This window comes from Esox lucius, chromosome 13, assembly GCF_011004845.1.
Source record: "Esox lucius isolate fEsoLuc1 chromosome 13, fEsoLuc1.pri, whole genome shotgun sequence".
In the NCBI taxonomy this organism is placed as follows: domain Eukaryota; kingdom Metazoa; phylum Chordata; class Actinopteri; order Esociformes; family Esocidae; genus Esox; species Esox lucius.
Window position 1 is genome coordinate 26,177,142 of NC_047581.1, and position 12,129 is coordinate 26,189,270.

General features: G+C 42.6%; 1 protein-coding gene and 1 long non-coding RNA gene across 7 annotated transcripts in view; one reads left to right on the forward strand and one right to left on the reverse strand.

Moving 5' to 3' along the window:
• The window catches only part of tnc (tenascin C), a 64,785-nt gene extending 57,819 nt beyond the window's left edge, over window positions 1-6,966 (forward strand). For all 6 annotated transcript variants that reach the window (XM_010876681.4, XM_010876680.4, XM_010876678.4 and 3 more), the window contains 10 exons: window positions 824-967; window positions 1,363-1,482; window positions 2,141-2,284; window positions 2,436-2,566; window positions 2,942-3,074; window positions 3,363-3,514; window positions 3,724-3,820; window positions 3,978-4,139; window positions 4,936-5,099; window positions 5,273-6,966. In XM_010876681.4, coding sequence (XP_010874983.2) covers window positions 824-967; window positions 1,363-1,482; window positions 2,141-2,284; window positions 2,436-2,566; window positions 2,942-3,074; window positions 3,363-3,514; window positions 3,724-3,820; window positions 3,978-4,139; window positions 4,936-5,099; window positions 5,273-5,383 — 1,358 coding nt within the window. In that variant the 3' untranslated portion in view covers window positions 5,384-6,966. The remainder of the gene's footprint in view (window positions 1-823; window positions 968-1,362; window positions 1,483-2,140; window positions 2,285-2,435; window positions 2,567-2,941; window positions 3,075-3,362; window positions 3,515-3,723; window positions 3,821-3,977; window positions 4,140-4,935; window positions 5,100-5,272) is intronic.
• A 344-nt stretch (window positions 6,967-7,310) lies between these two features.
• On the reverse strand, window positions 7,311-12,081 carry LOC109616529. The gene is made up of 3 exons (XR_002197692.3): window positions 11,612-12,081; window positions 8,802-8,875; window positions 7,311-8,044 (listed from the first exon to the last, which is right to left on the reverse strand). It is a non-coding gene; the product is annotated as an uncharacterized LOC109616529 (long non-coding RNA).
• Between the last annotated feature and the right edge of the window lie 48 nt (window positions 12,082-12,129).

The window sequence follows — 12,129 nt, forward strand, 5'->3', positions numbered from 1 at the left end:
AAAGTCTGCCCCAGTCAAACACCAAGCTGCATAGACGGCTTCCAGAAGTTCTAATATTGGTGCTGATGCGTGCATATATAACACATCACCATAATCTTGCACTGACATGAATGTTGCCTTTTGAACAGTTTCATTTTTATGCTGCGATGACAGATTAAAGAAACCAATTTAAATCTTCAGCTTCTTCGCCAACTCAGCAATGTGTTTTTAAAGAAAAGATTGTAATCAAACCAAATACGTTTTGTAACAAAACCGTCCAGGGTAGCAATTTTAAGATCCAATTGTAGATTGTCAGGCCTAGAGAACAGTATATACTTTGTTTTATTTGCAATTAGCAAATCCATAAGTGACTTTTGCAGTAATTGAAACTCAAACTAGCAGCATGCAGTACTGAGTCATCAGCATAAAAATAAAAATTACAGTTCTTCACAGAGACAGATTTTACAGATATCATTTATATACAATGTGTACAACAAAGGACCCAAACTTAAACCCTGGGGAACTCCTTTGTGACTACAAGAAATTCAGATTAAACACCAATTCGTTATGAGTTCAATCGCTTAGAAACTAAGCTATTGTCCACTTCTTCAGCAAGATGGAAAAAGGAACTGTATCGAAAGCCTGTAAAAGATCAATAAAAATAGCAACACAATTGAAATTCTCATCTTTCAATTCCACATTGTTTTAGGTAACTGCTTCACTCCTGGCTTACTATTGCACATTACTACGTGTATAGCTTTACAACACTATGCACTTGTAAATAAAAGCTTATGCAGCATCCAACATATGACCTTCCTTGTCATTCCTTGTCATTACCGTCCAGGCTCTCCCAAGACTTTGACACTGGCTGGGACAGAGTCTCAGACCGTTCTGCCCAACCTGACCCCTGGAGTGACCTACCAGGTGGCCATCATCTCTGTGAAGGGACAGAAGGAGAGTGAGCCAGGCTCTGGCAGTGTCACCACAGGTGAGGGTTACACCAGCACTGTTCATCCCAAATGGCAACCCTTATACGGCACCCTACTTTTAACCAGAAACCTAGCCCCAGTGGCCCTGGGTCAAAAGCAGGAGGCTAAAGCGTGAAAAGGATACCAGTTTAGTTTATGTTAATGTAAGACTATGCTCTGTGGAAATGGTTGTATTCATTCACTATATCCAAACTAAACATCAGGCATCAGTATGGTGACAATCAGTCTCTAAAGGCTGAGAATACAGCCCTTTGTTCTTAGTTTATAGATGGAACATGGCCGGGGGTGGGCCATCCCAGCAGACAATGGCTACAGTATATCCTTGGGGAGGTGTCTGATGTGGTTCTGGTCATAGTCTACCTAATTGTGAGTGTGTCTGTGTTGTGTGTGCCAGCTCTGGATAAGCCCCGTGGCCTGACAGCAGTCAACATCACAGACACCAAGGCTCTCATCCACTGGCAGCCCGCCATCGCCACAGTAGATGGATATGTGATCACTTACAGTGCAGACACTGGTACGGTAAATCACACACCATCTGGATGTACACTATTGTATACAACTGTCCTCAATTTTCTCTATGACTGGTCCTGTAATCATACTCTACTGTCTATGACTGGTCCTTACTGTAATCATACTCTACTGTCTATGACTGGTCCTTACTGTAATCATACTCTACTGTCTATGACTGGTCCTTACTGTAATCATACTCGGCTGACTATGACTGGTCATTACTGTAACCTTACTATACTGTCTATGGCTGGTCTTTATTGTTATCATACACTACTGTCTGTAACTGTTACTTACTGTAATCATAATCTACTGTCTATGGCTGGTCTTTATTGTTATCATACACTACTGTCTGTAACTGTTACTTACTGTAATCATACTCTACTGTCTATGGCTGGTCTTTACTGTAAAAATACTCTACTATTTATGACTGGTCTTTACTGTAATCATACTCTACTGTCTATAAGGGATCCTTACTGTAATCAAACTTTGTCTCTATCTGGTTCTTCCTGTAAGGATATTTTAATGTCTCTACATCTGGTTTTTACTGTTAGGATACTTTAATGTCTCTGTATCTGTTTTTTACTATAAGGATTCTTTGTCTCTATCTGTATCTTAATGTAAAGAAAATGTCCTCTCCTGTCCTCTCTGTGTCCTGTGTGTAGTGGCCCCAGTGATGGAGAGGGTGTCTGGGAACATTGTGGAGTTTGACATGACCTCCTTGACCCCTGCCACCCACTACACCGTCAAGGTCTACGCCGTGAGAGCGGCTGCTAAAAGCGCTGCCACCACAATAGAGTTCACCACTGGTGAGTGACCTGGAGGGCCCAGACCAAGAACACTCTCTCCCACAACACACATTCAGTCGCTCACTTCCATGTCTGCCAGTTCCTTAACCCTTCACAACCTGAATAAAGAAAAGCCGGAGGACTCTTGTGTGACCTGCGCTCTCTGCTGTAGACGTGGACGCCCCGCAGGACCTGGCGGCCAGTAACATCCAGACGGAGAATGCAGTGTTGACCTGGAAGGCCCCACGTGCCGACATCACCGGCTACATCCTCAGCTACCAGTCGTCTGACGGCACAATCCGGGTCAGTGGCGGTCTACTGTGAAACCACAGGAACAAAATCCACTCCAGCCTTTAGCTAATCTATTCCAACCATTCTCAGCAGGCAGACGGCATTTTATGCAGGTTGTGTAAAAACACACACACACACACACACACCCACAGACAGACAGCAAAGGATAAGTGATATGGAGCAGGGGAGGGGGAGATTTTATTTGATTGAAGCACACTTCTCTTCTAATTCAACACAGGAAGATCCCATGAGTATCACCTTTAAGGCAAAATTGAGCAGCAAAATGTGAAGACTGTCACTAACCACTATATGTAGACTGTGACTAACCACTATATGAGTCACTCTGTATCTCTGGCATGTGTTCTGACAGTTGTGCGGTTCCAACAGGAAGTTGTCCTGAGCCCTACAGCCACCTCCTACAACCTTGCACAGCTGAGTGCCTCCACTGAGTACTCTGTCAGACTGCAGGCAATCGCGGGGCCGAAGAGGAGCAGAGTCATCACCACCGTCTTCATCACCAGTGAGTGTTTTACCACAGGGATGCCAGGGTCTAGTCTTCGCGGTAGCTCTGCCAACTCCGGATCCAATTTCCAAACGACAATGTGTTTACAAATCCTGCCTCGGGGAGACTATTTCCAGCCTCTTTCGAGACCTCTCTCTCACTCTACCTTCCAGCTCTCACTGTCCACAAACAATTGCACACAAAACATGTTTTTAAACATACATGCTCTTTTCACCTCCCACCATGACAATATCTGATTGTTTATTCATGACCTCAGCTGTTTTGTGACTTAACGTCTTTGTGCAGTTGGTGTGCTGTACAAACACCCCAAGGACTGCTCCCAGGCCTTGCTGAATGGAGACACAACCTCCGGTCTCTACACCATCTACCTGGGTGGAGACGAGGGCCAACCCATCCAGGTCTACTGCGACATGGCCACAGATGGAGGTGGATGGATTGTAAGTGTTGTGTTCAACATCACATGGGAACACATCCAGTGAGACAGTGTCTTATAATGTGCCGTGACACCCACCAGAAAAGTTGATTGCAATTCAGGAGCGATTATATAAGTTATGGGGGGCAGATAATATTTTATGTATCGCGGTCATTTTTATTCTGTAGGACGGTAGAAAAAGGGGTGTTGACAGTTTGTCCCTGTGCTGTACAGGTGTTTGTCCGACGCCAAAGCGGTAAACTGGAGTTCTTCCGCAACTGGAGGAACTACACTGCCGGCTTTGGTGACATGAGTGACGAATTCTGGCTCGGTATGATCAGACCAAAATATCTCAAACACAGCAACACGGCAATGTTCATAATCTGTCATGTATGGTCGATCTTCTAGACAATATGTTGTATTGAACTCCACAGAGGAAATGGTCTTTCAAACACATCCACTAGAACGAACGTCTTTTTTCTCGGCAGGTCTGTCAAACCTCCATAAGATCACAGCTGCAGGGCAGTATGAACTTCGTGTGGACCTCAGAGACAAGGGAGAGGTAGCCTACGCCCAGTATGACAAGTTCTCCATCTCTGAGCCCCGCAGTCGCTACAAGGTCCACGTCGGCGGCTACAGTGGTACCGCAGGTACATTGTCCAAAAGTCCAAGTCTGTGTCCCAAATGGCACCTTATTCTCTAGGGTCCTCCCAAAAGTAGTGCCATTTGGAATGTACTTTTCGAAGGACCCCTGAGCTTGTGTGGACAGGGGACCACATCCTCAGCCCAGCTGGTGCCTCTGTCATCATTACTACCAGAGAGATAGCTTCAGGCCCTTGTTAAGCTAGCTAGACACTTCAGAGAATGTCATGGTGGTTCTTTCATACCGTAGAAAAGAAAAGAGGGGAACCCTCAATTCTGCAAATAATGTTAGCAGATATATTTTTATTTGGAATACAATGGCTGATGTATTCTCTAATGTACCATACATTTAGTTCAATCAGGCAACTGTGTGGTGCAATGTGGAAGAGTTAGCGACTAACAGAATGACTTTGGCAGGACTCGCAATGAATGCTGGGAACAAAGTAACTGAAACAGTATGCTTTGTGTCCTCTGTTTTTCTCAGATATGATAGAGAACATCCAGCTTGTGTACAGTTGGAACAGTTGTCTTCCATACTCACTATAGACTATAGATATAACACAAGAAAATATTTTTAAAAATAAACCACATTTCTAGCAGAACTGTTGAAAAGTATTTTTTTTTTAATAAAACATGAAGCCCTCTATTGTAGCTACAAAACGTATGGGATTGTAGTTCAAGCCAAATACAAATAACCAAACACTTGGCAGTGTCAATGTGAATGTCAGCATGAATTCAAAGCCCTCTTTTAAGCTTGATCGTGTCGGTTTTTGGTTAACTTCCTCATTTTGTTGCTGCCTGTAGGTGACTCAATGACCTACCACCATGGCCGCCCATTCTCCACCTACGACCATGACAATGACATTGCCGTCACCAACTGTGCCCTGTCCTACAAGGGTGCCTTCTGGTATAAGAACTGCCATCGTGTGAATCTTATGGGACGATATGGAGATGACAGTCACAGCAAGGTGGGCCAGCACAGGAAAACACTTGTCTTGATCCATATTTCGAAAATATTCCTGTAATGCTGTATGAGACTGTAGACTGATATTTTCAGATACCAGGTAACTGTATGAATGTAAAGGTGGACCAGGTATTTGTGATCATAATCTGTAACTGGTAACATGACTGTGCCCTTCAGGGAGTCAACTGGTTCCACTGGAAAGGCCATGAGCACTCCATTGAGTTCGCAGAGATGAAGATCAGGCCATCCAACTTCAGGAACTTTGAGGGAAGGCGGAAACGATCGTAAACGAGCCAACCAATCTGCGGTGTTCGAGCCCTCTCCTCATCGCTCCGTCTCATCCCCCCTGAACCCACCTTCCATCCTCCGGCCCTGCTGATTCCAGGGCTGCACCCCAAATGGCACCATGTTCCCTGTTCAGTTCACTGCTCTTGGGCCCTGGTCAAAAGTAGTGCACTGACTAGGGGATAGGTTAAAATATGGGACACAACTCAAACCTCCCTGCAGCTACCAAAGCCACTGCCAAGAGCCCAGCCACTTCGAACTACACCCCTCCTCCTTCTCACTCACGCAATACAGTCAGAGTCACTACAAAACCCCACAATCCAACAGCAAAATGGCTGTGTGATGTCAGCACAAACTGATGTGGGGAAAAAAAATGTACGCCACAAACCAAGCCCACGCAGATTATACATGCACCAAAGAGAGCACAATCAACACGACCCAAGTATAAAACATTTGTTTCTTTCTTGTCACTCTCACGAATGGTACACCACTAAGAGGATGGGTGTATTTAAGTCCGGTCTGATGCATTAACATGTAGATTAAGGTCCTGTCTCTACAGTATCCCTCTCCAGACATGATAGTTCATCAGGGTGACAAAGAGGGGGTGTGGCTGTTTACATACAACTGGTCTTGTTTTAGCCACAGGGCTTCTACACTAATACTGGTAACTTTTAAACTGGATTCTATAAATTGTATTCGTTGAATAACAAGAGCAAATACATCTAGAATTAATTGATGTTATTGATCTAAAAGCATCTCATAAAACCGCACAACACATTTAAATGTCAAGTGGAGAGCTCATAGAGCTCAGAAAGAAAGTCCCATGTTGTCATTCATTCGTCTGTGTGACTCGTACTTTATCCTCCCCCTCTTAAAATCCCTTGTTTCCCAAAACCCTGTCAACTGAAAAGATACGGGCAAAATAAATGACATTCTGAAAATCTGCTCGATCACACATGCATACATCCCTGGATGATGACCTGTGTTTCCGTTGATTGCGTGGGTCACGCAGGCACTGTGCAGCTGTCTCTAACACAAGTACCTGACATACTCCTTTTCACCCCAGCTTTCATGCATTAGCTATCAAATAGAGAGAAAAATGCCATGTCGGGTTTGACTTGTTTTGTTTTCCTTTATAAATCCAGGGCAGGACCTACTATTAAATAATAAAATGATGGCTGATTGTTACATTTTAGTGAAATGTGAAATACGTATATTGATGCAACATGAGTCAGAGAGTGATATTGTGATTTACAAAAAAATCGGAATGCTCAAAAAGGCTAATGGCCGATTCCATTTGACGTTGTAAGGTCTGAGCATTCACTTGATAAGTTGAGAAACATCTATTTGGGGAGACCCAAATTCACGGCAGACGTTTTGCTTATCCTCTTCTTTCCTTTCTATCCCAGCATTCCATTCCAGGAAACAATACCACTGCCCCCCTAATTCCTCCTCCCTATGGAATTCCCATGTAAATTAAGTTTCTTTTTCTTTTTTTGGTTTTCAAATTTTGTTTGTTTATTGCTGGGTGAACAACACATGTTTCTCTGTAACCCATATTAAAACAAAGTTTGTTTAAAAATGAAGTGTCTTTGTGTAATGAAAAATTAATAAGGGAACGCTGTAAATAGATCTTTTCACATTTCATATTGTGATTTGGACTTGGCACATACGGGAATCATGACTATGGCCCTCAAAATACTGGCTATATGTCACAGAACTTGAATTAGATTAGGTTAACTAGATTACCTCTGTAAATCAGATTAACTTTATGGTAAGCTGCCTAGGCCTATTATAACAAAATAGAATTTAAAGGAGCTTCTAAGGCAACGGTTTTTCAACACAGGCCTACCAAATGAATGATATCAGTACAACAAACTATCAAGGTTTTATTTCACAAAATAAGGAAATAAAAGTGGTTGATGTGGCATTTGCCTACAAAGCAAGGGCACATCATGCATTTATAATAAACATAACATACAATGCCTTCAGAAAGTATTCATACCCCTTCACTTTCTCCATGTTGTTGTATTATAGACCTTTTTTATTGATTACTTTGTTTCTTTACAATCAATCTACTGTAAACAGAATGCGCCACTGTGACAAAGTCAAAATATGTTTTTAGAAACTAATGCCAGTTTACTGAACAAATAAAATCTCATGTACATTAATGTCATGTATAAAAGTAAGTACATCCCCTGGAAAGAGAGATTTTATTTTTATTATTTATACACATATTTGAGCTAAATTCCCAGCCAAAATTCCCACCCAATTTATCAAATCACACAAAAAACTTTAACCTTGAAACCATTTATGCAAATAAAATAAACAGAAAAGCAATTTCCTGATGCAGAATCACATAAATTGGCTAAAATATTAATCAAATGAACAAAAACAGGTGCAAATGATTACAAAAACATTACAGAGTACATTCGGAGGATCCAAAACACCTTTCCGAGGCCCTCTGAAGAAAGACTATTGATCAGTCTCTCAATGTGTTTCCGCTCAAGTCATCCTAGTCTCAAAACACACTGGAATGGAACCAGAAGGCTGATGCCCTCTCCCATGATTCTCTTGACCAACCTCAGCCATACTTCATCTCTCGTCTTCTTCCAGGTGAAGAACACTGTGTGGTCCCATGGTGGATGGAGGAATTCGGAGCAGCTGTGAATAGTAGGAATAGGGCCTTCAGATGCAGAACATAAACCCCCACCTCACTAACCACTGCTCCACCTTCTCAGTAACTTCCTGCCCACTGCTCCATCTCCTCAATAGCTTATGCTACCTTCCTGACTATGTACTGTATCTTTCTTAACCACTTTCATAAGGATCCTTCATCCTTCACCTCCCAATATTTGCTTGCACCTGGTTGTAAAAACATTTTTTCATGATTGAGAACCGGATCATGCTACCCTCCATTATGTTGCGGATCGACAGAGATGTTCCCACACTCACCGGAATCAACTCTCGAAAAGTTACACAGTCTCTCTGCCTCTTGCCCCATGACCTCAATTAAGCACCCACTCTTTCAACATGATGTTACTTGTCCTCTTCTCCAAAAGGCAAATTCATCTCTCTCTAATCATACACTCCATAATCTTACACACACAATGTCAGAGCTACAGGCTGATTTTTTGTGGTGGTGCGTCCTTCCATATATTCTGGCTTGGCAATGCTTCTTCCTTCCAGGTGCCCCTTCCTTCCACACTCTGTTGCAAGGTACCTTGTCCAGTACCTTTTCTAAATGATATTTTTTCCATTATTTTACCAGGTTTGTATGCTAAAAACACATACTTAAAAGAACACATTAAAGCAACTACCTGGGAGTTATTGGGATTAACCGTTTTTCACTACCATTGTTCAATTACAGTAGTTTGGGGTTTCTTTTGGACTTGCTTACCTAAATCATCCTCTTTCTTACCTGTCACCTGCGTCTATCGCTGATGTATGGGCTCCATTGGCCTGCTGTTCTCATCAGTCCTTACCTGAGCTCACCTGCAAGGTAGAAGTGAAAATGTCAATAGTCAGTTTAAAAGTTATTATATACTGATGAAACCCCTCTTTCTGGCTGTTCCCTTTCAAACATATCAAGTTGGTATAGTACATGGAGTAGGAAAGACTGTGGGGGGAAAACAAGTTTTAAAATGTTTTATAAAGACATTACAAAATCTGTATTTGAAAGTTCAGGCATGTCATATTAAAGAAGAAAAAAAATAATATCAATGTATTTCACAGGAGTATTTTTAGCATTAAAATTTGTTTTAAATACTTAGCTGTAAAATCCAATCTACAACCCTATTCCAAAAAAGACTGTTTGGAAAATGTATAGAAAAACAGAATGCAATGATAAGCAAATAATTTAAACCATATATTCAATATAAAAATGACAAAGACAACATATCAAATGTTATAATTTTGAAAAGGTATTGTTTCTTGAAATAAATATGTCCACTTTGAATTTGATGGCAGCAACATGGGTCAACATAAAACTGGAAAAGTTGAAAAAAACAGGGGGAATATCTCACATTAACAGGTTAATTAGCAACAGGTCAGCAATATGATTGGGTATAAAAAGAGAATCCCAGAGAGGAAGAATCTTTCAGGGGTAAAATGGGGAGGGGTTCATCACTCTCTTAAAGACTGCGCAAGCAAAAAGTGCAATAATTTCGAATAATGTTTCTCAGTGTAAAATTGCAAAGAGTTTGGGGATCTCATCATCTACAGTACATTATATCATTAAAAGATTCAGAGAATCTGGAGAAATCTCTGTAAGCAAGGGACAAGGCCGAAAGCCAATGTTGGATGGTCGTGTTCTTCGGGCCCTCACTGCATAAAAAAAAGACACGATTCTGTAGTAATTGTAAGGATGCCCCCAGGACGTCTCCCTAGGGAGGTGTTCCAGGCACGTCCAGCTGGAAGGAGACCTCAGGGTAGGCCCAGGACTAGGTGGAGAGATTATATTTCGACACTGGCCTGGGAACGCCTCGGATCCCCCAGCCAGAGCTGGCAAATGTGACTTGGGAAAGGGAAGTTTGGGGTCCCCTGCTGGAGCTGCTGCCCCCGCGACCCGATACCGGATAAGCGGATGAAGATGAGATGAGATGATGATTCTGTAGTGGAAGTCATTGCATGGGCTCAGGAACACTTCCCGAAAAAAATTTCTGTCAACTAAGTACATTGCTGCATCCACAAAGGCAAGTTAAAACTCTACCATGCAAAGAAGAAACCATACATAAACAAGATCCAGAACCACTGCCGCCTTCTCTGGGCCCAAGCTCATTTCAGATGGACTGAGGTGAAGATTATTATAGAGAATCTTGGACGCTGCTCCTCCAGACTAAAGAGAAGGACCATCCGGCTTGATATCAGCGTGCAGTTCAAAAGCCAGCAACTGAGATGGAAATAGGATGCATTAGTGCACATGGCATGGGTGACTTGCACATCTGTGAAGGCACCATTTTTGCTGAAAAATATATACTGGTTTTGGAGCAACATACAATGTGCCATAGGCAAACAGCAATGAGCTCAACACCACTGAAGGCCACAACGAAGCGGAAAGACAACTTTTTCGGGATACAGATCCATTCTATGACAACAACCTTAATAGATATGCATGGACACACTAACACTCGTCGCCATCTATATCAATCTATCCAGCACAAAAATATGACCAATGCACAGATAAGCACCACAAAAGCAGTATGTCCTCCTTAAACAGGAACAGTGCAGCGCAGTTTTCCCAAACTGCTTTGACAGTTCGACTTTTAAAGTTCCATCGTACAGCGTGTGGCCTTGGAATGCGTCTCTGTGTTGCCTCAGTAAGTGCCGCAACAGGTTTTGGAGCGCCAGAGAAAAAGGTGGCAAAACCAGTTAGATCTGCAAAAAACACCTTCAGGATGCTCATCCTTGCTGAACAAAGTTGCTGCAAGGTCAGGTTCAGCTGGTGAGCATAGCAGTGAACAAACTGGGCATGTGGGTATGTCTCTTTCATTAGTGTCTGTACCCCTCGGACGTTTCCACTCATTACAGTTGCACCATTGTAAGTCTGAGCGATCAGCTTTTCTCCCAGCTTCAGTGGTTCTAGCACACCCTTGATGAGGCAGAGTCCAGTTTTATCTTTGACTTCCACAAACTCCAAAAACCTCTCTGTCACTGTATTGTCAGGCAACATGTATTGCAACACAACCACCATTTGTGATTTACAGGAGACATCAGTTGTGTCATCTGCCGGTGTGGCAGGAAATTATGTCTTGTCCACTTGCTTGGCTATCTCCTCCCTGTACACTACATACATACAGTCTAACAGTTTGTTTTGTACAGTACTAGATGTCCCTTTGAAGATGGGGTGAGTGTCATAGTGCCTCTGAAGTCTCGAATCGCCCTCACACAGTCTCGAAAATGCATCTGAATATTCCAGGATTCAGGAGTCCACTGACTCGTCGTGCCCCCGCAGTGCGGTTTCACATTTTCCACACAGTTTAATACATGTTATGATCCGACTGAGAACGTACCTGTTTTCCTCCACCTGTTTGTTATGCTGCTCAATGGAGCGCCTGTATGCACTGTCAACTTGGGCTGCGACATTTACCCTTCCAAGTGAGCTGTTAAACCCACGGTTACTTTTAAGTGATGACAACTTCCCGCATGGCAGGGACCAATGAATTTGAAATAAAATCCTAACACAAATTATATGCATGTCATGCTGTGTCCTGAACTGTGTGTGAAACCTACTTCTCAATCTGCATTCCAGAAGTGCCATAAAAGGTTCAACAGAGTTCAGATTGCAGAGGCAATGGAATGTGTTTGACATCGTCCTGGTGTTCATACATTTTCTCTTGAATTAGTTTAGCAGTGTGTAAGGGTTATCATCCTGGAATATGGGATCTTCACAAGGGGGAAAAAGTGGTCCTCTAAAATGACCATATTTCTTGGCTACCATACAGAGCAATCATCGGTCCCAATCACTACTACGAGATGGCTGCCCATCCCCTAAAAAAATTATAAAAACGTGTATTTTTTATTTTTATTTTAGATATGCTCTTCCCAATACACGACGGGCCAGTCCCACTGGCACTTGCCTGAATTGCCAGATGGCCATCCGTTCATGTAGCCTACTGAACAACAAACCTATCGAGCAGTTCACTGTAATGACTATGTATAGTAAAATCCCGAGGAGGAAGCTCCCTGAACAACACACACACAAGTGGCCTATCAGCTCCCTGAACAAAGGGGCAACTCCTCCCTCTCTC